At 42.3% G+C, this 26,357-nt stretch overlaps 1 protein-coding gene across 11 annotated transcripts in view; it reads left to right on the forward strand.

Moving 5' to 3' along the window:
• Positions 1-26,357, forward strand: part of RP1 (RP1 axonemal microtubule associated) — a 314,354-nt gene that overhangs the window by 74,464 nt on the left and 213,533 nt on the right. For all 11 annotated transcript variants that reach the window (XM_039527284.1, XM_039527282.1, XM_039527283.1 and 8 more), the window contains 3 exons: positions 21,079-21,242; positions 22,911-22,997; positions 25,611-25,743. In XM_039527284.1, the coding sequence (XP_039383218.1) occupies positions 21,079-21,242; positions 22,911-22,997; positions 25,611-25,743 (384 nt within the window). The remainder of the gene's footprint in view (positions 1-21,078; positions 21,243-22,910; positions 22,998-25,610; positions 25,744-26,357) is intronic.

Consider the following 26,357-nt stretch of genomic DNA (forward strand, 5'->3'; position numbering starts at 1 on the left):
GAAGACATGGCTAACCCCTCTGAAAGTGGATGCCACTACTTCATTATGCCTCATAATAGTGATTCAGAACCTTTTCCTGATTTGAGTCTGAAAAGCAAACCTACCTTCAGGGATGACCCCCCTTTTCTTCATGCAATAAAGAAAGAAAACAACAATTTGTCATGCACAGTATGCACCACTTCCACGAATCTTTGTATAGAGACTAAAACCAATTATCCAGCCTTTACATCTGTGGAATTTAGATTACCTGACAATAAGGTGCATCCTCTGGAAGAGCCTTTAAATGATGAACCTGTACAAACTCAACCAACTAATGACAGTAATACCAACAGGGGAGCTCTGGAGGAACAAGATTCTCTGGATAAGCTTCATGCTATTTGTGGACAACATTGTCCAATACTGATGGCCATCATAAAACCAGTTAATGAGGAAGACAGAGGATATGCCTACCGAAAAGCATCTGACATTGAGAACCAATTTGGCCTACATTTAATTACCAAAAAATGTCAACATTTGCTCTGGCCAAGCAAAGATTTAATAAGAGACAAAAATAATCATGTGATTCTGAAGAACAACTATATTAATAAGATTGCCAGTAATATTTTAAATAGATTTTATGCTAATAACACCTTAGATTTCATTAATGGAAATAGCTTTGAGATTCTTGTATCCTCAGGTCTAGGACAAAAAAACAAGTTAAAGATGTTGTATGCGATGGAGGATATGAATATAAATGCACAGGAGATCAGCAATCATGAAAATAATGTATCCAAACGAGTACTCAATGATATAACAGTAAGTACCAATAATAAGCTACCCGATACAAAGCAAAAAATATGCCAATGCTCGAGAGTTAGCTTGATTCAAATTCTTGAAGAAAAATCTGCTCCCTTGTTGACAGATCCAGCAGAAGGCTGCCATTCTGAAATGTTTCACAACTGTGACATTATCTTAAATAACACTGAATGTAATGCTTCTGAAAATTTGGAGGAGGAAAATGCCTTTGCTACAGAAGAAGAAACTCTCTCTTGTGTAACGTACAATAAAAACAGCAATGAAGAGGAAGGCACATAATAAAGATATTGGGACATCTATAACATTACATTGGTGAAAACATCTGTAAGAAAAAAATAATCATATAATCCACCCTTGTGGACCATGCCCTAAGCAAACTCCCATTGAGTGTGATGCACAGGCCTAGAATGTTTACACTTTTACAGCATTGAAGAAATACAGGTAATTGCCTAGAATTTTTTTTTTTTGGGTAGAAAATAGTGCAGAATCAGTAACTAACCTCCTATGAGAGTGATGTAATCTTTTTTTTAAAAATCAGTTTTCCTCATTAATGCTGTTGTATCTTTTGCTTAGAGAGAGTCTATAACATTCCAACTGTCTTCTCTGAAAAAAATCAACTAGTACCTGTTAGAATGAAGAGTTTTATAACCACATATCCACCCACGCTCCAAGATAAACTTCTTATACCTTAGAACATTTTTAGAGAAAAGCTGGGAATGATCTTGCAGACTGTTTTGTCTAAACTGCAAAATAAAATAAAGAGGTTAATTTGCAATGAAAAGTAGAAAACTATTGTTCAGATGTTGTATTACAATGAAAAATAACAGACGATTGTCATGGTAGTTGTGTGTGGGTTTTTAAACCAAAGTTAAAACTGAAAGGCCAGCCATTTATGTCTGTTAAAGACCAAATTCAGAAGAGCTGGCATCAGGGTGAGTAAAATAAACTTTTCTGCATCATCTAAGACCACCATATCTTAGGTGAGATTTGCCTCTGTGGGAATGGAGCAATGCTTCTGCCTCTGTTATCCACTAGGATTTTACAAAGGGGAACAGCCTTGAAACAAGATGGAGTTCCACAGGGCTTCACCAGCAGGAACTTTTCAGGGAAAATGCTGCGTTAGTGGAGTTCCTGGCTGTCCTGGCCTCACCTCCTTCTCAGGCAGCCCTGGCCTCTTCTGAGGCTATGCCAGCTCCATACAGCCCTCTGCCCATAGTAAGTGAAGATGCAGTCACTTTGACCCCGCTCCACAAAGATACTTAGGCACCTAAGTCTCACGTTTTGGTACCTATGTCCTTTGGCTCCACTGCGATCCACAAAACTCCTGCTGAACACTGTAGGTGCCCAAGCTTCTGCCTAGGGGATGTGCACTGCTGCCTCGCTCAACATCCAGGTGCCAATCTCCTGCCCCAGAGCGATCCACAAATGCCTAACCTGCACGCAGGGCCTGACCCAGAAGGTGTGACTGTTTAAGTATTTGCTCACATTGGAACAAATACTTTGGGCCAGAGAGATCTACTCCATTGTCCCATGGTTAAGGTGCCCATCCTAGCAGGTGGGAGACCAGGGTCCTTTCCCCCTGCTCCAATCATTCTTTCATTATTTATCCAAAGTGGAACAGCTTCAACAGGAGAGACTGAAGGAACTCTACATCAGAATATCCCACAGCTCAGTAGTTAGCGAACTCATCTAACAGGATTTGAACAGGAGTTGAACTTGTGTCTCCCAGTTAAGTTCACTAACCACTGAGCTAAATGGGTTAGCTGCCTTACTCCAGGAGATTGATTCTGATTCATGGATTGCTAAGCAGATATAGGCACCTCCTTGCAGCCCCAACTTAAGTGCCTATCTCAGAGAGAGAGGAGAGGGGTTTGTCAATATCTCCCATTGTCTAGGTTAGGCAGATCCCTGCCTAGCATGCTGGCTTTTGTGGATTGCATTCTAGGGTGCCTAGATGTGCAAATAAGGCTTTGTGGATAGCAGTGAATTTCTGTGAAAGGTGCCATGATGCCCAGCAATGCATGGCCTAAGTCCCTTAGTGGATCTGAACCTTTTTACCATTGCAAATTGTATTCTTGTACTCATTCTGAATCTATGGCCCTCAATCAACCTTTACCAAGGATAAATCTGGCCCAGTACTAGAGCATGCTAAAATATATTAATGCAGCTAATCCTGGGTATTGTTCTTTTTAAATTGCCATTCATTTTATTGTTTCACTAATGATCTGTCCTATAAATATGATCCATACTCATTTTTCTTTTGTAAATATGATAAACTAGTAGATGGATAGGAGTATAATTCAATGTATTTCTGGATGTTTCATTCTATTCTTAAAAATAGAGATGCCTGTTTATAGAATGGTTTTGCTTTTTCATGTAATTTCAAAATGTAAAACTGGAAAAAAACACCATAATAACTATAGTGAATATTGGAGTCCTGAGGCCAGATTCTAATACCCTTACTCATGTTGAACAGTACCTTTATCCAGTGCAGTCCTACTGAAGTCAGTGGGACTGCTTGTGGAGGAAGGCTCTACTGAACAGGAGTCACAGTAAGAGAATTTGGCCTGTGCGTACTCTCTGAAAGTCCGGTGGCAGCTATATCTTTCTGTAAATATTTGATATTTTTCTATTGTTTTGAAGCTATATTTATCTGTGAGTTTCTTTGTATTCTGTAAAATAAATCAGTATTAAAATAATTGGAAAGAACATTGTGCTATTGGTTAATATATTTAAGAAGACTCCAAGACACTAAATAACAAACTAACTCTCAAATTATTTTGTCCTTTCCCCCAATTCTGCTGCCAATCACCATGTTCTATTGGGTTCCTCAAAAGTCTTTTTGGACTGCTTAATGAAGAGTATAGATGTTTTTCAGCTGTTTACATCTTAATTCACAAACAAAACATTTTTTGAAAGTGTTTCAGTGGAATCCAGCCAGTACTCAAAAGCAAAAGTCTATGTATAAAACTTCCAAAAAACCTGACTGTGAGAATGGCTGGAAATGAAGAGTTAAGCAATCGAGCAACTTTTTCATGGTCATATAGTCTTTCATCATGTACTATCCCAAATCCTGGATTTACACCACCCAGTCACCCATACCTTAATTTATTTGGACTTCCAAAAGCTTTTGACAAAGTTGCTCACAAGAGATTACTGAGCAAACTAAGTAGTCAGGGGATGAGAAGTAAAGTTCTGTCATGGATTAGAATCTGGCAAAGAGACTGAAAACACAGGGTGAAATCCTGGCTTCAATGAAGTCAGTGGGATTTTTGCCACTGATTTCAGTGGGACAGAATTTTACCCAAAGAGAGAGAATAAATGGACAATTCTGAGTGTGGCCAAAGGCTAACAGTGAGATGTTCCCAAGGATCCATATTAGGCAGCTCTCAACCAACTCAGAGAAATAGTAGACAAGGTCCCTTGGAGAGACCAGTTAGTAGGAAGAAAAGGAGTCAAAGAGGGCAGGCAGTTCCTAAAAGATGTAATACTAGAGACTCTACATCAAGCTACTCTGATGCAGAGGAAAGATAAGAAGAGCCCCAGGAAAACCAATGTGGCTGCACAAGGAGCTTTTTAGCTATGTAAAAACCCAAAGGGATACATACAGGAAATAGAAGGAGGGGCATGTCACCAAGGAAGTATACATGGGAATAGCACGAGTGTGTAGGGACAAAATCAGGAAAGCCAAGGCAAGGAATGAGTTACAACTGGAAAGAAATGTTTGAGACGACAAGAAGGAGTTCTACAAATATATCAGAAGAAAAGAAAGATAAGGGATGGTGTAGGCCTGCTGCTCAATGGAGAAGGTCAGCTGGTAATGGAAGATGATAAGAAGGCAGCGCTGCTCAGTGCCTACTTTGCTTCAGTCTTCACAGAAAAAATACTATGACTGGACCACTAGTGACGTTATTATAGACAATAAATGGGAAGGGATGTAGATCAGGATAAGTAAAGAACACGTCAGAGATCTTCTGACTAACTTGAATGAATTGAAGTCATCTGGACCTGATGCTATTCACCCCAAGATGCTGAAAGAATTAGCTGAAGAATTCTTGGAGCCACTGGCAATAATATTTGCAAACTCATGGATGACAGGAGAGGTCCCAGAGGACTGGAGAAGAGCTAACGTAGTGCCCATCTTTAAAAAAAGGGAAAAAAAGAGGAGCTGGGGAACTATAGTCCAATCAGTTTGACCTCGATACATGGGAAGCTATTAGGACAATGACGAAAACATTCAATTTGCAAATACCTGGAGGATGAAGGGGTGATCACAAGTAGCCGACATGGATTTACGAAGAACAAATCATACCAAACCAGCTTGATTTCCTTCTTTGACAAGGGAACTGGTAGATAGGGGAATGCGGTGGACATAATGTACATGGACTTCAGCAAAGCTTTTCACATAGTTCCCCATGACATTCTCATAAGTAAGCTGGAGAAATATGGGCTTGGTAGAACTACTATTAAGTGGATACATAATTGGTTAAATAACCACAAACAAAGTTACAATTAATGAAATGATGTCAAATTGGAAGAAGGTCTCAAGTGTGGTTCCACAGGAATCTGTTCTGGGGCCGGTTTTATTAACATCTTTAATAAGGACCTGGATGTAGGAATAGAGAGCATACAGATCAAATTTGCAGATGACACAAAGTTAGGGAGGGTTGCAAAAACTTTGGAGGACAGAGCTAAAATTCGAAGTGGTCTTGATAAATTGGAGAACAGAGCTATTAGGGTAACCAGATGTCCCGATTTTATAGGGACAGTCCCAATATTTGGGGCTTTTTCTTATATAGGCACGTGTTACCCCCCACATTCTGTCCTGATTTTTCATACTTGCTGTCTGGTTACCCTAAGAGCTATAGACATCAATATGAAATGAAACAAAGCCAAATGTAAGATGCTACATTTAGGGAAGAAAAACTAAATGCACAAATACAGAATGGGAGATAACTGGCTTGGCAGCAGCACTGCTGAGAATGATCTGGGAGTTGTGGTGGATCACAACCTCAACATGAGTCAACAAGGTGATGCTGTTGCAAAAAAGCAGCGCAATTTTAGGTTGCATTAACGGAGGCATAGCATGCAAGTCAAGAGAGGTGATGGTACTACTCTACTTGGCACTGATTAGGCCTCAGCTGGAGCACTGTGTCCATTTTGGTCACCAATGTATAGAAAGGATGTAGAGAAACTGGAAAGGAACCAGAGGCAAGGAACAAAGTAATGTGAGCAAAAGCTGAAGGAACTGGGTATGTTTAGTTTAGAAAAGAGGAGCTTAAGGGAGGACAGGATACTTGAAAGGCTGCCATAAAAAGACGGAGAAAAAACGTTTTCTCTTGCCACAGAGGGCAGGACAAGAGGCAATGGGTTCAAACTACAGCATAGCAGATTTAGATTAAATGTCAGGAAAAACTTCCTAACTAAGAACAGTAGGACAATGGAACAGACTGCCTAGGGAAGTCGTGGAAGCTCCTTCACTAGAATTTTCAAAAGGAGGCTGGATGGCCATCTGTCCTGGATGGTTTAGACACAACAAATCCTTCATCTTAGCAGAAGATTAGATTAGAGGACCCTTGTGGTCCCTTCAAACCCCATGGTTCTATGATTCTAAGTTGCAGCAGACTGCTAGGAATAATTTGAACTACTCATATATATTGCTTGGCTCTGTAAAATAACTGACAAAGAACTGGAGAGTCATTGTGGATGGCTCAGAGAATATTCTACTCAATGTGAAGTGGCAATCAAATAGCAAATGAAATATGTGAAGGATGGGATAGAAAATAATACAGAAAACATTGTAATGTCTGTATATAAATTAGGGCTGTCAAGCGATTAAAAAATTAATAGCGATTAACCATGTGATTAATTGCGATTTTAAACAATAATAGAATAGCATTTATTTAAATATTTTTGGATGTTTTCTCATTTTCAAATATATTAATTTCAATTACAACATGGAATACAAAGTGTACAGTGCTTATTTTATATTTATTTTTATTACAAATAATTGCACTTGTGATAGACCCAGGCCAGTTGGGTACAGCAGAATAGCAGAAGGCAGATATACTGGCCACTGGATTAACAGCTTTCTGTTCCCTGACTGACCAGAGCAGGGGCTGCTCCAGGCTAATGAGAACACCTGACTCTAATTAACCTGTAAAGAGTCAGGTGAGGCCATTCAGTTAATGTGACCACCTGACTCTAATTAAGGCCCTGCTGATACTATAAAAAAGGGCTCACTCCAGTCAGGCAGGGGAGTCAGGGAGCCAGAGGAGAGGAAGTGCGGCTGAAGGGCTGGTTACTGAAGACACCCTCAAACCATCGTTAAAGGAGCCCTAAGGTAAGGGTGAAGAAGGGAGAAGCAGGAGAGCTGTGGGGAAGTGGCCCAGGGAAATGTAGCAACTCTGGCAGTGAACGGTTGGCTGCCAACAACTGCTACCATTAGGGTCCCTGGGCTGGAACCCGGAGTAGAGGGCGGGCCCGGGTTCCCCTCAACCCACCACTACAGGAACATCTCCTGGAAGAGGAAGTCAGGTCCCTGTCAGGACAGGAGGCTGAACAGAGACTGTGGGAGTCCTCTCACCAACCTCCTTGCAGGCCTATGATGAAAAGGGCTCAGTAGACTGTAACCCTGGCCCTAGAGAGAGAAGGGCTACGTGGAGGGTCACAGTGAGCCACTGAGGCTAGCATTAACCGCCTAGAAGTGCAAGACCCACGGGAACAAGGTCAGAGCTCTGCCACACACTGTAAAAAAAACCAAAAGTAGTATTTTTCAATTCACCTCATACAATTATTGTAGTGCAATCTCTTTGTCATGAAAGTTGAACTTACAAATGTACATTTATGTACAAAAAATAACTGCACTCAAAAATAAAACAATGTAGAGCCTACAAGTCCACTCAGTCCTACTTCTTGTTCATCCAATCGCTCAGACAAATAAGTTTGTTTACATTTACGGGAGATAATGCTGCCTGTGTCTTGTTTACAATGTCACCTGAAAGCGAGAACTGGTGTTCACATGTCATTGTTGTAGCTAGTGTCGCAAGATATTTACGTGCCAGATGCACTAAAGATTCATATGTCTCTTCATGCTTCAACCACCATTTCAGAGGAAATGCATCCATGCTGATGGTGAGTTCTGCTTGATAACTATCCAAACAGTGCAAACTGACACACATTCATTTTCATTGTCTGAGTCAGATGCCACTAGGAGAAGGTTGATTTTTTTTTTTTTGGTGGTTTGGGATCTGTAGTTTCCACATCGGAGTGTTGCTCTTTTAAGACTTCTGAAAGCATGCTCCACACCTCATCCCTCTCAGATTTTGGAAGGCACTTGAGATTCTTAAACTTTGGGTCTTGAGTGCTGTAGCTATCTTTAGAAATCTCACATTGGTACCTTCTTTGCGTTTTGTCAAATCTGCAATGAAAGTGTCTTGAAACAAACATGTGTTGGGTTATCATCCGAGACTGCTATAACATGAAATATATGGCAGAATGTGGGTAACACAGAGCAGGAGACATACAATTCTCCCCCAAGGAGTTCATTCACAAATTTCATTAACACATTGTTTTTTAACAAGCGTCATCAGCATGGAAGCATGTCTTCTGGAACGGTGGTTGAAGCATGAAGGGGCATATGAATGTTTAGCATATCTGGCATGTAAATACCTTACAATGCCTGCTACAAAGGTGCCATGCAATCGCCTGTTCTCACTTTCAGGTGACATTATAAATAAGAAGTGGGCAGCATGATCTCCCATAAATGTAAACAAACTTGTTTGTCTTAGCAATTGGCTGAACAAGAAGTAGAACCGAATGGACCTGGAAGGCTCTAAAGTTTTACATTGTTTTATTTTTGAATGCAGTTATGTGACAAAAAAAATCTACATTTGTAAGTTGCACTTTCTTGATAAAGAGATCGCACTACAGTACTTGTATGAGGTGAATTGAAAAATACTATTTCTTTTATCATTTTTTACAGTGTAAATATTTGTAAGCAAAAATAACATTATAAAGTGAGCACTGTACACTTTATATTCTGTGTTGTAATTGAAATTAATTTATTGGAAAATGTAGAAAAACATCCAAAAATATTTACTAATTTTCAATTGGTATTCTATTGTTTAGCAATACGATTAAAACTGTGATTAATCATGATTAATTTTTTTAATTGCGATTAATTTTTTTGAGTTAATCGCAGGAGTTAACTGCGATTAATTGACAGCCCTAATATAAATTGATACTGCACCCTCATCCAGCACACCATATTCACTTCTGGTCAGCCTATGTTAGGCTTGATCTACACTACAGAGTTAGGTTGACATAAGGCAGCTTACATCAACCTAAATATGTAAGTGCCTATGCTACAACGGTGCTCCCACCAACGTAAGTCACCCACTTCACCGACCTAATAACTCCACCTCTGCGAGAAGTGTAGTGCTTAGGACAATGTAGTTAGGGCGACGTAGTGTCTGTGTAGACACTATGTTGCTTACATCAACTGTTGGCTGTCAACCCCGCGCATCGGGCTCATAGCTGGGCCCCTCCCCACCCTGGTACTGACAGCCCTGGGCGCCGGGCTCATAGAGCTAGGCCACACCTCCTCAGCACTGACCACCTGAGCTATCAGCCAGGCGCCAGGCTCACAGCTTGGGTTGTCAGTGCCGGGGGAGGAGGAGTCCAGGTGTGAGCCCAGCGCCCAGCTGACAGCTTGGGCTTGTCAGCACCAGGGCTGCAGGGCTCCAGCTGTCAGTGCCCCACAGTGCCCCACTTCAGTCAGTGGAAGCGCTCTGGTTGAGGACGCGCACCACCGACAGAAGGAGCACAGCGTGAATGGGAACCACTGCTCTAATTCCTGTGATGGCTACACAGCGACTTAACTTTGTAGTGTAGACAAGGCCTAGAAAAGAAATTGCAGGAATAGAAAAGGCCCAGAGATGTGTGGTGAAAATGTGAGAGGGCTGGGCTGAGTAGAGCTTTGAAAACGATGGGGCTGTTTTGTTTAAAGAGGGTGAAGATAAGAAGGGACATGATATACAAAACAATGACTGGTATTGAGAATAGGATGCTCCTATTCACCCTTTTTCTCATCTTACAAGAACAATAGAACACCCAAAGAAATTGAAAGGAAACACATTTAAAGCTATGGAAATTTCTTTTATACAGGGAGTATTTGTAATCTGTTAAACTCAGTGCAACAAAATATCCAATATCAATATGAGCAGCTTCTCAGGATTGAAAAAAGCATTAGACATGATTTATATGATTAAGAAAAAAATAACGGATACAAACACTTGTGCTTCAGGGCACAAGACAACCACTAATTAGTTGGCAGTTTATGCCATAATTGTCCATTAAAGAGTTTCTTGAACCTTCCCCCAAAGCCTCTGGTACTGCCCACAGCCTTAGACTGGATTTGAGACTAAACGGACTACTGGTGTGACAGTTTTTATGTTACTCCATTTCTAGGAGCTTAGGAACTTCAACAGGTTATAAGGCTCAACAAAGGTGTGGGCAAAACGAGGTTCAGGACATGAAGGCATAGAGAGTGTTTTAATTCAATGTGTTTTAATAATCATTTAGCAATCAATCGATAATATAGTGGGAACAGCAACAATCACTTTGGTTAAGGTTGGTTGCACAATGGTTTCCAATCTAATTCTTTGGTTTTGATTATTTTTAACTTTTCTTCAACTCTACGGGTGACATTTTCCACCTGTTCCAGAAGGTGATTTTTTTGGATAACTGCCTTAGCTGAAATGGTTGGGTATTAAAAAGGTTGTTGACTGTTTTCACTTCCTTTGTTCTGAAAAATGGCTGAAGAGTTTTTGCTCATACTTTCCAAAGACCAATGCCTGGACAAAGTTAGCTTGAAAAGTTTTGGGTGATTGAAAATAGAGTACTAGAAAGGAAACCACCACACATCATGGGCTACAATGTTCACTGCTACCCCCCATTATGATAAATTGGAGGTACAGTCTGCTGATGGGTAAGATGGTTCTGTGTATATAAATCATAAGTAATACAATCAATAGCTAATGAAGGATTACTAATTTCTCAGAAATGGTATATTCAGTTTGAGAACACAGAACATGTTCTCAATGAATTGTTTGCTATATTTTTTCAATTATCAATACCCAGTTCACAAAGGCATGTTTTCCATTACTTTTATGAATGTCAAAAGGAGCCAGTGCAACTCTATTGCTTAATTTATCATTCTTAAACACGTTTCCTTTAACTTTGATAGCACTGATATTGTCAAATGGCATTAGTCCAATTACCATATTAATCCACTGTAAGAATTAAGGGGATTATTTAATGAAGCCAAAGCTTTAACCTTAATCATCGGAATTAAGTTGAGTTGTCAGGTACACGTGTATAGCCTGACTTGCACATTGTACAGATATGTTGACTTAATGCTTATAAATGAGGCCAACATGCAGGATTAAGGAGGGGTGCTATATAGTTGGCTTTAATCAGACCATACTCACGCAACCACAGGAAAGGACAACATTTCTGATAACAGTGCAAACTTTATAGACTCTGAGATAAATTCAGACATGGTAAAAGCATATTATACCAGTTTTTAATGGGGACCATATTTTCCTCTATTGTTGCAGAATGTGATTCTGCTATTTGCTTCTCTTCCTCCCCTTTCTCTCATGCAGTTTCTGTCCTTGTTGCTGTGCTGTTGGCTATTCTTGAACTTTTTTTACCTTTTTAGTTGAATGAGATCTTTCAAATAAGGATCTATATGCACCATGAAAAAAAACCCACTTTGTAATGTATCCTGGGTTCAGAAGATATGATTTGTTCTCCACTGCCTCCGTTTAATGTCTTCAAACTGTGACAGTTCTTGAAGGATGGGAATTTAACCTGACATTGAGTGTCTATTCAGAAGTTTGTTTTATAATTTAATAATGACAATATAATTATTTAGCTGAGCCTTTGGCGCCCATACGTTTAAAAGTACTCAGAAAACTCAGCTGATATTCAGGGGCAAACTGCATCTATTTCAAAAATTAATGAATGCTAGATTGCAGTCTTTAATTCTTGTAATAAGTGCATATCTCATGCAAGAGTGAGATTTTTTTAGATCCCTGTTTTTAAGCAATCTATCAACTCCCATATTCTGTCCCGTTACACTTTATTTTAATACTTTGTACTTATGCCGTCTTTACACCATGGACCTCAAACCATGTTAGAAACCAATAACTTAATCCCAGAACACTGCTGTGAGGTGAATATTCTGGCAAAACTGTGAAAAGAATAAATTCATTGAGAGGCTATCTCACAGATATAGCCTCCGTGGGAGAGGTTAAAGCCCCTACTGGCATCCAAATAGGGTTAATGGTGAAGGCCAAATCCTCAGCCAAAGGTGAAGGCATCAGAATGTCCTAAATACAGTTGAACAAACAATCCAGGAAGTTTCTGGAAAGTGTAGGGGACAATTTCCTGGTGCAAGTGCTGGAGGAACCAACTAGGGGAAAAGCTCTTCTTGACCTGCTGCTCACAAACAGGGAAGAAATAGTAGAGGAAGCAATAGTGGATGGGAACCTGGGAGGCAGTGACCATGAGATGGTCGAGTTCAGGATCCTGACACAAGGAAAAAAAGGAAAGCAGTAGAACAGAGACCCTGGACTTCAGAAAAGCAGACTTTGACTCCCTCAGGGAACTGATGGGCAAGGTCCCCTGGGAGAATAACATGACGGGGAAAGGAGTCGAGGAAAGCTGGCTGTATTTTAAAGAAACCTTATTGAGGTTGCAGGAACAAACCATCCCGATGTGTAGGAAGAAAAGTAAATATGGCAGGCGACCAGCTTGGCTTAACAGTGAAATCCTTGCTTGTCTTAAACACAAAAAAACAGCTTACAAGAAGTGGAAGATTGGACAAATAACCAGGGAGGAGTATAAAAGTATTGCTCAGGCATGCAGGTGTGAAATTAGGAAGGCCAAATCACACTTGGAGTTGCAGCTAGCCGGAGATGTTAGGAGTAACAAGAAGGGTTTCTTTAGGCATGTTAGTAACAGGAAGAAAGTCAAGGAAAGTGTGGGCCCCTTGCTGAATGAGGGAGGGAACCTAGTGACGGAGGATGTGGAGAAAGCTAGTGTACTCAATGCTTTTTTTGCCTCTGTCTTCACAGACAAGGTCAGCTCCCAGACAGCTGCACTCTGCAGCACGGTATGGGGAGGAGGTGACCAGCTCTCTGTGGAGAAAGAAGTAGTTCAGGACTATTTAGGAAAGCTGGACGAGCACAAGTCCATGGGGCCGGATGCGCTGCATCCGAGGGTGCTAAAGGAGTTGGCCGATGAGATTGCAGAGCCATTGGCCATTATCTTTGAAAAATCATGGCGATCGGGGGAGGTCCCGGACGACTGGAAAAAAGCTAATGTAGTGCCCATCTTTAAAAGGAAGAAGGAAGATCCAGGGAACTACAGGCCAGTCAGTCTCACCTCAGTCCCTGGAAAAATCATGGAACAGGTCCTCAAGGAATCAATCCTGAACCACTTAAAGGAGGGGAAAGTGATCAGGAACAGTCAGCATGGATTCACCAAGGGCAAGTCATGCCTGACTAACCTAATTGCCTTCTATGATGAGATAACCGGCTCTGTGGATGAGGGGAAAGCAGTGGATGTGCTATTTTTGGACTTTAGCAAAGCTTTTGATACAGTCTCCCACAGTATTCTTGCCAGCAAGTTAAAGAAGTATGGGCTGGATGAATGGACGGTAAGGTGGATAGAAAACTGGCTAGATGGTCGGGCTCAACGGGTAGTGATCAATGGCTCCATGTCTAGTTGGCAGCCGGTATCAAGTGGAGTGCCCCAAGGGTCGGTGCTGGGGCCGGTTTTATTCAATATCTTCATTAACGATCTGGAGGATGGTGTGGACTGCACCCTTAGCAAGTTTGCAGATGACACTAAACTGGGAGGAGTGGTTGATACGCTGGAGTGTAGGGATAGGATACAGAGGGACCTAGACAAATTAGAGGATTGGGCCAAAAGAAATATGATGAGGTTCAACAAGGACAAGTGCAGAGTCCTGTACTTAGGACGGAAGAATCCCATGCACTGTTACAGACTAGGGACCAAATGGCTGGGCAGCATTTCTGCAGAAAAGGACCTAGGGGTTACGGTGGACGAAAAGCTGAATATGAGTCAACAGTGTGCCCTTGTTGCCAAGAAGGCTAATGGCATTTTGGGTTGTATAAGTAGGGGCATTTCCAGCAGATCGAGGGATGTGATCATTCCCCTCTATTCAGCACTGGTGAGGCCTCATTTGGAGTACTGTGTCCAGTTCTGGGCCCCACACTACAAGAAGGATGTGGATAAATTGGAGAGAGTCCAGCGGAGGGCAACAAAAATGATTAGGGGGCTGGAGCACATGACTTATGAGGAGAGGCTGAGGGAACTGGGATTGTTTAGTCTGCAGAAGAGAAGAATGAGGGGGGATTTGATAGCTGCTTTCAACTACCTGAAAGGGGGTTCCAAAGAGGATGGATCTAGACTGTTCTCAGTGGTAGAAGATGACAGAACAAGGAGTAATGGTCTCAAGTTGCAGAGGGGGAGGTTTAGGTTGGACATTAGGAAAAACTTTTTCACTAGTAGGGTGGTGAAGAACTGGAATGGGTTACCTAGGGAGGTAGTGGAATCTCCTTCCTTAGAGGTTTTTAAGGTCAGGCTTGACAAAGCCCTGGCTGGGATGATTTAGTTGGGTTTGGTCCTGCTTTGAGCAGGGGGTTGGACTAGATGACCTCCTGAGGTCCCTTCCAACCCTGAGATTCTATGATTCTATGAAATGTCATTCTGTTGCACAGAGTGAAGTAGTATGTGGAGATGCGATGCAGGTGTATGAAATAGAGCTAGTGCTTTGAGAGTTGGGGGAAAGTCCATCCACTGAAGCATGGGGAGAATCATTTAGATGGAATGGAGGCAGGCAAGGGTACCAAATGTGTTGTGAGCAGAGCATTCATAACTAGGCGGTGTCACCAGCCAATCACCTTCACATATTGAGATAGAGCAGCCACAGATGCTACTGCAGCCCTGAGCTTACAATAGTGCTGTGGAATGGCTCTGCAGCCAATCAATGGACATCAGGAGCATTACTGTAATGGTTTTCCAAAACACCCAGTGCATATCCCATTTACTCAGCCATTGCGGAATAAATACAATTTGTTTAGTCACTTAAATTAGGAATTTAGACAAATTGTACCACATTGTCTTTAATAAAGGGGAGTTTACAGCAGCTGCATAACCACTAAGGGGAGAGAGAGATATCCCCCTCCATATTTCTATTATCCTGTTGAAGGCTGTCTGAAACAAGAACTCTTGGTTTCTCCCAACATTTTTGTGTGTGTCATTTGCACCATTGGTTTACAACACCTATTGTCTCAAGGCAGTGCTTCCTTTGAAATATTGAATGAAGATGTTTTTGAGTGCCAAAGTGTTTTATTGACTGAGAGCCAGAGCTTTTAAAAGAACTTAGGTGTTGCTCGCACAGGGATAGTTAAGCACCCTAGGGTATGTCTATACTACCCGCCGGATTGGCGGGTAGTGTTTGATGTATCGAGGATTGATTTATTGTATCTCGTCTGGACATGATAAATCGATCTTCTAATCGACGCCCGTACTCCACCTCGGCAGGAGGAGTAAGCAGAGTCGACGGAACCGCGGCAGTTGACTCGCTGCCGTGAGGACGGCCAGGTAAGTCGAACTAAGATACTTCGCGTAGCTGAAGTTGGTATCTTAGTTCAAACCCCCCCGCTAGTGTAGCCCAGGCCAGCCCGCCAGCCAGCTGCGTAGGGAGCCATGGAAGCAAGCCAGGAGTGAAATGCTGAGAGGGTTGAGGAGAGGCAAAGGGCTTAGGCACTTAAGTTGCTGACTTGATGCATCTGGCTGACAGGCCAGAGGTAGGTGCTTCCTTCTGCTCGAGATTCTCAGCCGTGAACCTTCTCCTGGATTTAGGTCACCCCTAGTTAGTTGATGGCCTACAGGTTGAAACTGTCTGTCTTTTTCTCTGTCTCCTAGTCACCCGAGACACCTCTTTCAAGCTCATCTTTTGTTTCCCTGTGCCACCCCACCTATTAGTGACCTACATCCAGCCCTCCTGCTATGGGCTCTGACAGGTATTGGGTCTTAGGTGTGCTTAGAAGAAGGAGTACCCTGTCTAGTTTAAAAATCTTGCTCTGGAACCTCAAGGGCTTTGGCCTGAGCCTTGCTGCTGCCATCTCCAAGGTACTTAGGCTGCTTTGAAATTTCTGACCAGTGGAAACTTGGGTGCCTGGGGACTTCAGCACCTAGGGGCTCAGGTGGTACCTGAGTGCAGCTTTTAAAATGTCAGTGTTATCACAATGGTGGATTTAGGAGCCTATCTGCCAGTTTAGGCACCTAAATCCCTTTAAAAATCTGACCCAGCTCTTTCACAACATAACAGAGTAAGTCCCATCCACACAGGCTGAAAATGGATTGTGGTATTTTTGTATAAGATGGTAAGGGTGTGACAGAATAAAATGTATATTATTTACTGATTACTTCACACTTTAAAAATACAACTCTGTGCCCTAAAACATAGCTGCTAGTGTCTCAGCCTGCCAGTTGTCATTTTGCATGATACCACCATTACATGATGTAATTCTGAGTGACAGCCATGGCACATATTCTTAAAGAATTGAATGGATTGTGGGTGTGATAAATACACAGACTCATACTACAGTCAGAACACTGTCAGTGAGAGAAGCAGTGAACCAAAATGGGTAGGGGAGTTGGCACTTAATTAGTCTCTGGAGTTCTATGAGAAATAAGTTTTGCTGATGCTTTTATTCTTCCATTTCCATCCATGCTCAATGCAAAAGCCAGGAACTATGTATGTACTGTAGTTAAATACAGGTTAGGCCAGGGGTCGGCAACCTTTCAGCAGTGGTGGGCCGAGTCTTCATTTATTCACTCTAATTTAAGGTTTCGCGTGCCAGTAATACATTTTAATGTTTTTAGAAGGTCTCTTTCTGTAAGTCTATAATATATAACTAAACAATTGTTGTATGTAAAGTAAATAAGGTTTTAACATGTTTAAGAAGCTTCATTTAAAATTAAATTAAAACACAGAGCCCCCCGGACCGGTGGCCAGGACCCAGGCAGTGTGAGTGCCACTGAAAATCAGCTCGCGTGCTGCCTTCGGCACCCATGCCGTAGGTTGCCTACCCCTGGGTTAGGCTATTATTCTGTGCCTATGTCTATTTATTTGTGTCCAAACAAGAAAATAGCCAGTGCTGGAATCTAAATCCTCCTCATCACTTGGAAGCCATGACAGAATTACTGTACCTCTTTTTTTTTTATGGATGGTTAAATAGAGGCACAAAATGAACACCTTACATCACCTAAATCAGTAACTAGAGATGGGAGTAGAATCTAGGAGCCCCTATTCCACCTAGTCCTTTACTCAAACCATTTTACCACATGGCTGCAGAAAATATATACACCTCTACCCCGATATAACGTGGTCCTCAGGAGCCAAAAAATCTTACCGTGTTATCGGTGAAACCGCGTTATATTGGGCTAGCGGCGGCAGGGCTCAGCGGTGATTTAAAGAGCCTGGGGCTCCCTGCAGCAGCCAGAGCTCCGAGCCCTTTAAAGTGCCGACAGAGCCCCGTTGCTGGAGCCCTGGGGTAGCGGTAGCAGGGCTCGGGCATCGATTTAAAGGGCCCGGGGCTCCCCGCAGCAGCCAGAGCCCCGGGCCCTTTAAAGAGCCACCCGAGCCCTGCTGCCGGAGCGCTGGGGTTACCGCGTTGTATGCGAAGCCATGTTATATCAGGTCACATTCTATCGATCTGTCGATCTAGGTGTATCTCAGTATGACCATGCCATTTTGTGTGAGAAATTCACTCCTGTTGTGGATTGTAACTGGGGATCTTCCTACACACTTTCATCTGAAGTAAAGCCAATTATAAACACTGATATATTCTCTCAGGTCTCTTGCCACTAGCCAGTGAGACCCTTTCATACTTCAGCCCCAAATGTAACAAAATATTTAACCCCAGGACCACAAACAAAGCTGTTCCAGTGCGGATCATATACTTCGTAAACAACAGGTGATGTAGCAATTGTGTATATTCTGCATTGGATTTGTCACAAAGGAGTTAGCAAAGACACCCCTACCCCCAGCCTCCACTCCCTCCCAAACAGATTATCTCATAATTTTTTTCAGAGTGGAGTCTGTTTATTTGTAAGCATATAGTTTACATTACACTCTTATGCTTACCAGGGGCCAGATGGCTGGCCCTTACATGGGGAGGGTACAAGTAGCTTCTAACTCAACTGTCTCCCACCATGCAGCGGCCTGCTGTAATTGTGATACCTGCAGTATCCCTCAGCCAAGAGGTAGAAGAGTAAACTAATCTCACATGTGCCCAAAGCATTTAAAAATCAGAAATCAGGCCCCCCAAAAATCATAAGATTTTTTTAAAATGTGGTGACACAGTATGTCTGTACAGTGAGTTGGGGGTGTGACTTTTCAGCTCAAGGAGACACTCAGATTGAGCAAGTTTGCTAAACATTCAGTGTGGGTGTGGCAGGACAGGCTAGCCGCTCCAAGTACATGCCTAATGCCTTGGACAGGTCTGTACGTGTTGGCTAGTCACTCACGCTGCCACGGCTACACTCTATTTTTAGTGCGTTAGCTCAATCAGAGTTAGCATGTGTATGTCTCCTTAACCTGAGATTTACAGCCCCATGTCAAAGTGTAGACATAACCACAGTAAGGGAGAGTCCCTGCCATGAAGACCTTGCAAGCTAAGGCAAAGCATGGTGAAGTTTGGGAAGTGGGAGCCAAAATGGGGACTCACCAAAGTCAGATACAAAAGGCTATCAGACTTCCATTAGACAGAGACACTTTTAACCCCTGCTGATCTTGGCAGAATTCAAACAGGTGACCTACAAGTGAAATGCTCTCTAGCTCATTACGAGTGTACTGAAGCATCCAGTCCCACATAAGTGCTAATATTACAGCTGTGAGAATGCAACTTGCTTTCTGGAAAGACAAGTTTACGAAATCAAGGTCTGATTTATTAACCTAGGCTGGGTCTCTCACTCTTTGGACACAGAGGCACAATCTCCAACACATTGCTCCTGATCTCCAAAACATATTCAGTTTGCCACACCCACATCTTACAGGGAGAGCACCCATTAATCAAGTGCAAATGATTTTAAAAGCAACAGTCCAACTATTAATACAAGATCCAAATTCACCCTTAAATACATTTTGCAATATAAAGTCATCCCAACAATTACTCCAGCATCTTTGCATTCATTTGCATATTTTTCTACCCCCACCTGGCTCATCAACAGGGCTTGACCCCAGAACTTTCCACGTCACAAACTTTTTCTTCTTCAGGTATAGGAGCAACTGGTGTGGGATAAACATGCTGTTATCCTCTATGTGGCGCAGCCCATATAGGGAGCCACAACCCACCCCACAATGAGTTATACTAGTATTTGTGAGATAGCAGTGACAGGCTGGGTAGCAGGAGCCTTGGTTTCTGTTTGTGATTCTGGGAGCTGATTGTGGTGTAGGGGTTACAGACAACATAGCTAAATGTAACAATGTCCCTTGTGGGATCCTGTAGGGAGTGAAGCCAAGACCTCTTGATGTAAAACAATGAGCCTCTATCTCTTCAGCTATAGAACCAGTTCTCTTAGCCCAGAAATATTAGAAGAGTTGTACATTTCTCTATGTGCTCTAGCTGCTAGAGAGGGACATGGAGCCACACTGTGCTGGTGTCAATTGCACAAGCCCCTAATTTGACATGTTTCTTCTGAAAGACTGTGTAGCCTGGTAGTTGAGATTGGGCTCAGTTATATTAGACCCATGGATTCCAGTTCCAGCTCTGCTTTGTGCAAGCTCTCAATGATCTTATCTGTGAATATGATGAATAATAATTACCTCCAAGATATGAAACCTGGGCTCAAAATAAGAGCTGAGAAGGGCACAGAAATATCAACGGCAGTTCATTTCCAGTCAGCGGAAGAGCTGGGACTAGCACACATGGCCTTGCTGTTTAGTGTGGCTTCTATGACGCTATAGGGCACCATGGGGGTATTGCTCACTGCTTCTAAAAATCACATGAAGGTTGCAGCCTTTTGCATCATCACAAGCTGTCTTGCAGTAGGGGCCAAATCACATTACCTGCAGCAAATTCATGAGGGTCGGCCACACTGTGGTCTGGCTTAACTATAGCAGAGTCATAATGTCCCTGAAGTGTCCCTAACCTCTGTTTGCCAGATGCTGGGAATGGGCCACATGGGATGGAGCATTTGAGGATTACCCATTCCGTTCATTCCCTCTGAAGCACCTGGCTCTGGCCACTGTCGGAAGACAGGATACTCGGCTAGATGGACCCAGTATGGCCGTTCCTATGTTCATAGTGGACAGTTGCTGGCATCTATAGGCTACTGATGTTTTCACCTAAATTTCTTCATAGTTAACTGTTTAATTATTTGGACTGCCACTGCGAGTACTTCTACACTGCCCTGTGGTTGTAGCGTGGACTGGCATGCCCACGCTAACTTTAACCTAGCTAGCGTGGCTAAAAATATCAGTGAAGAAGTGATGGAAAAGGTTCCACAGGGGCTGTATAAGCCTCCTAGGGCTCCTGGGAACATACTAGTGTTTCTAGCTCACACTGAAGCCTGTGTAACTGTGTCTTCACTGCTATTATTGTTCAAACTAGCTAGATTAAAGCTAGCACAGGTATGTTTACACAAGCTGCAATGTAGACATACTCTGAGAAGGCTGTGCTGCTTACTGAAACAAAAATATACAAAGCACCTGGTTGCTGACTTAATTATTAAAATATGTGCTTTTGGTTGAAGAAAACTTTTATAAGAAGACTAAACCAATAAAGATATAGTTGGAACTATGGAATTAAGTTGTGTGAAAAAACAAGATGCTCTCCATGTGTATGTAAGGGCACAGAAAAGAACTATGTGATGCTATATCATATATCATGTTATTTGAGAATGTGCGTTCATGAATTAGGCTGTATCATATTACATATGCACAAAGGAGCACAGCAAAGGATCTGCATGCAACCTGAAATTTTCTGGTTTTTTGAGTGCTTAACCATGCAAACTAAATAATCACGTAATGGATGCTTTATTATAGCATATATATACAGATGTGTATATTTCTATTTGTCTGCATTATGTAGCTTAGAATTTTGATTATTGAAACAATTTTGCTAGGATGTCATGGGTTCAGGTAATTATGCATGCCCTTTTATGTTTTCATAGCTGGCAAATGGAAGGTGTCTGTCATCACCAGTGATATGCCATCTGCAGGAACCAGCTCACAGGTTTATATTACATTGTATGGGGATTACAGTAATTCAGGGCCTATCTTTCTGTATGGAGAAGAAGGGGAACTGTTTCAGAGGGGCAATGAAGACATCTTCAGTGTAAGTAATAAACATTCAGTATATTTTCTTTATTGTCCATAGTGGCCTACCAGATTACATAAAATGTGTAAAGCTATGTGATAAAAGCGACAGTCAGTTTTTTTACCATAGACCAGGAAACAAGTAATACTACTGTTAAATACAGAGCTAAACCTAATTGTTTTTCTTAAATGCCAATTAAGCTCAGTATATTTCATTAAGAAATATCAACTATTGTATATAGAACCAAATAACTAACTGCAAAGGATAGAGAAGCCAAACATTTGGGTTCATTTTTAAGATCTTAAAGCTGAAATGAAGTAGTAGGGCTTAGATGGAAGTTAGGTGCCTAAACAGCTTTGAAGATTGGGACCTTAGTTTCTCTCTGCTTCAGTTCCCCATCTGTAAAATGGGAATAATGATATTTCCCTATCTTCCAGAGGTGATTAAAGACTGTGAGACGCTCAAATAGTACAGTAATGGGGGACCATAGAAGTATCTATGATGGATATTTTAACACAAACCATCTGCACAAAAACATGATAGACATGAAAAAGAACAGGAGAACCTGTGGCACCTTAGAGACTAACAAATTTATTTGAGCATAAGCTTTTCGAAAGCTTATGCTCAAATAAATTTGTTAGTCTCTAAGGTGCCACAAGTACTCCTGTTCTCTTTGCGGATACAGACGAACACGGCTGCTACTCTGAAACCTGTCATAATAGACATGAACTCTGAGTGTGTCTAGGGGATCTGGAGGAAAAAGAAAATGGCAATAGTACGATAGCAGCCAAATTATTAACACAAAAGCAAATTTCATTCACTAGCGATGGCTCCAGAGACAGTCTTATTGTGGTTGATGAGCTTCAGAAGCGCTGGAAGATGCCGCCAACGATGCTCCAGGGAGCAGGTGGATTAGGGTTGCCTTACAGCAAAAGCAAACACAGTTCCTCTTCCCTGTCTTTGTCCCCCCCCCCCCCGCCGCCATTTCTCTCCTGCATCTGAGTTTCATCGTGTGAACAACTTTTTTATCACCCTCTGGCCTAGTCTTGCCTTGGGCTCTCTCTGTTTGACTGTCATGCAAGCAGAGGGGAAGAGAAGGGAAGCCATGCATTTATCTTTGTGTATCTCTATGCAGGAAGTTCTTTATTGTTTATTTCACAAAGTCCAGGGGAGTTAGCATCCAACGGTTTGCTTCACATGCATCTCTGAAGTGTAAGTGAACTCAGATGAGCTGTCCAGACTGCTGTGTTGGGAGAAAAGCAGTTCCAGTGAGTGGACTAAATCATGAGAAAACTCATACCCCAGAGGATGAGAGATGCCTATTAGTTCCCAAAGCCCAAATGATGATCTCTCTATCAGTTCACACGTTGCTGCTTGACTGACTTGCATGCAAAGTTGGTGCACTGAGATCACTGAAGCCATGTTTAGAGTTGGAAGCATGCATCCAGCACTCCCAAGAACTAATCTTCTTCCAAACACAGTCTTACAAGATAATCAAAGTAGACCACTTTGTATCAAGAGACGCTGTATTTTAAACACAACACAATGCCTGATTGTTACTGTTCTCCAGGAAACAGTTTTTAAAACAGGAATGTAACATACGAGTGATACCTACTGAATTAATTGTTCTTTGGAATTTTTCTTTTAAGGAGCTAGATGCAATTTATCTCTTTATTTCCTTTATAGATTGACACTGGAGACATAGGAGAGCTCTATAAAATACGCATAGGACACAATAATTCTGGAGAATCCCCCTCTTGGCACTGTGAAGAGGTGAGAACCCTGAGCAAGTGTTTTATCTCGTTGTGCCCAAATGAGCAAAATAATAATAAAAAATCCTGGGAGAAGTATTTCAGTGAGACACTGATGCTTATTGCATCACTGAGAAACCTATTTATTGTGGGTTGTTCTTGTGAGGAGTTTATGGCAACCCAAGAGCCATATTGCTAAGGTTTCCTTTTCAGTTTCTAAGGAGAAAGGATGTCCAGTGAATATTTATGATCCTTCTAAATTACAAGTTATATACTGAGTATTTCCATGGTTTATACAAGGTGTGGTTTGTAGCATAGGTACTATGCTAGTTCTCTTTCCAACCCTTACTGAGACAAGGTGTGGTCAGTGTGCCCCAGGAAATAGGACAGAGGTCTGGGTGTAAGGAGACCTGGTTTCTATTCCCAGCTTTGCCAGTCACCTACTGTGCGACCTTGAACAAGTCATTTCACCTCTTTGTGCCTCAGTTTTCTCATCTATTAACCTCCTTTAGCACTTTGAGAGCTACAGATGAAAAGAGCTTATTATAATTCATGTTTGAGGGCAGATTCAGAGTGGTACCAATAGTTGCAGTTCCACTGAAGTAAACCTAGTTACAATCTTGTACACCAGGTCCGTGTATGGGCAGCATTCTTTGACCACATTTCCCTAGTACCTGCATGCCTGGATGGAGAAGTTGTATAACTACTAGGTTGTCAGGGAGTCCAGATGGTTCCTTAGTTTCTGCCCTAGGAACTTTGGGACACCTCTTCTATCTCAGTAGCTGACAGTCAGAGTCAAAGTGTTTCCCAACTCCTGTTGGCTTTTGGACAGCCTGAAGTTTCCTATCTGCCAGAAGACTCTTTAAGGATTGTGGAAGGCAGGAGCTCATAATGGAGGACAGCAGCCATTCCATGCCCCCCACCCGAACACTAGAAAAAGTTCGGGGGCAGGCCACCAGCCCTTCTTAAACTATACTTGGGGGAGGAGGTTACTAGAAGAGGAGAGCAGCTGTCATCCAGGGAATGGTAATTTATATACTTATTTACTTATTATTTATTTGGGTCACATATAATCTGACCCACTAAATGAATCTGCAGATGTTGGCCCTCCACCAGCCTCTATGAACAGACCCTGCAAGGTCCGCATTCTGTGTGGTGCATCTATTTAAATCGAGAAACTGAACTCAGGCAAAAAAGGAAAGAAAAGGAGCTTGGGCTCTTTCTTTCCTCCTTGCCTTGCCTCCACGTATGCAAGCTGGTAGATCTTAATTAAAATCAATGGCATTTTAGTGTACACTGTTGAGTCTTGGCTCACAAAGTCTGTTTTGTCTACTTACCTGGGCTCATCTGAAATAAAAACAGCTGCATCAAGACCTGAAACCACCACAGCTTTTAGGCAGCAATCCATCAGCAAGGGCTCAATCATTCCATCTGCTGTGCAGCTTTGGCGGGAGGGGCTAAAGGAGCCGAATATCTTCTACAAAGAGCCCCACATTTTGTGCAGTAGAGTTAACACAGTATGGTCCTTCACTGCAACGGAATCTGGGGAGAGGGGAACAGCGCAGTAGTCTGAGGAGACAAACTGGTCAGCGCTATCTCCTGGGAAATCCATGCATTCTCCTGCAGATATGAAATCAAGAGATCACGTTGTATTACTTTTGTGCTACAAATGTTCAGTAATGAGCTACACTGCTGGGCAGCCCCACAGAAGTGCTAGCCCTCCATGCATAAACCCCTACATCTGTGGCTTTCCGTATGGATCTCCCGGTGTTAAGATGGTTTGAGGTCTGTTCATGACTACAAACACCTCTCTCAAGCGTGGTGCTACCTCGCTCACGTGCAGTAAGTTTTCCCCTCCCACATGTTTTTCCACAGGAGATAACAATAGGCTTTGGGTTTGCCAGTTTTCTTCAAGCAAGATTAAAGAGTTTGGTTCACCAGCATTTGTGGTGAACCTCTTACAGTTACTTCCTTTTAAACATAGTATTCCAGCCCTGAAAGAGTGGGCAGCAGTAAGACTTTCCAATAATTGGGATTCCCTTATATTACAATTAAAGGGACATGTCAGACTAAACCGTGTGAAGCAGCGGTTGGATCAGCCCAGGAGGGTGGGGAGTGGGCTTTATGTCACCTTCGCACTTCCTTAATCTTAGGTTGGCCAGGGGATGCTGAGCTGCTGGTGCTACTCTAATATATGGCAGCCTTGGCCAGCTGCCTTTGGGAGGGTCTGCAGCTCAGAATAGTCAGAGCACAAAACACTGATTGCTTCCCTTCTACTCCTGGCACCCCTTCCCTATTATGGCTCTATATCAGAGGCTGCATAGGAGGGTAGCATAGGACTGCCTATGACATTCCCGCACCACTTCTGCACTGGGACAATCCCCCAGGGAGGCCTTCATGGCTCCATTATGGCACCAGAGCTGCAAACGGGCCAGAGCAAGAGCCAGGATCTGGCCCTTCATCTTAATTCCAGATGTTGAAATAACATCTGCTAGCACAGAACCCTGCATCTATGTGGAGCCCCACTGATGCTAGTAGGACTTGGGAGAGGCTGAGAGATCTGCCCCAGCAGAACCGACTTCAGGATTGGAGTCTAAGTGACTTAAACAAATGATAATTGTTATTGGTATTATAGGTGCAATTGCAGAACCTTTACACAGGAGAACAGTTTTCTCTCCCTGCCCACCGATGGCTGGCTCAGGACCAGGATGATGGTGAAATCTGTCGAGAGCTTCCTGTTTTGCGACGGGGCCAGCCTGTTCTTCCAGGTAGGTGAAATAATGCATCAGGCAATTCAAGTCACAGACACACACCTGTAGAATTCAATTGATTGTTTTTTATCCATTACCTATTACTGTTTGATAGCTGCAATGCTTTTCTCTGGTCTTTTTCCTTGTGAAGGCTGGGCATGCACAGCTCCTAAGCTGGAGATGTAACAGGGAGGTGACCTGCAATGTCTTTGATCAAAAGTCTTGAATTTCAAAAGTCCTTTAGACTTAGGGTCATCTCATTGAGGTTTTACAGATAAGGGAAGCCCTGTTTAATTTCCAGCTGGAAACTCGAAAAATGGTGAATAAACCTCACAAGGTTTTTTTGTTTGTTTTTTTACTTATAAAAAAGATCAGGAAACAAAAAACATATGTAACTATCATGATGCCATCACGTACAAACCACAAACACTACTAGGAATATCATGGGAATTGCATTTTTGTAAATGTGTCATGTATTTGACTAATATAATTGCTATTTTCTTTCCTTTTCTGTTACCTGTGGATGCTGCATAGACCACACTCGTACAGAGCTGTTTTCATGGGTGTTTGGAGCAAAGCTAAACAATACGTTAAAATGTTCATAAATTTAAGTGGACCTGCTGCTGACTCCA

The sequence above is a fragment of the Mauremys reevesii genome, linkage group 2 (assembly GCF_016161935.1).
Source record: "Mauremys reevesii isolate NIE-2019 linkage group 2, ASM1616193v1, whole genome shotgun sequence".
In the NCBI taxonomy this organism is placed as follows: domain Eukaryota; kingdom Metazoa; phylum Chordata; order Testudines; family Geoemydidae; genus Mauremys; species Mauremys reevesii.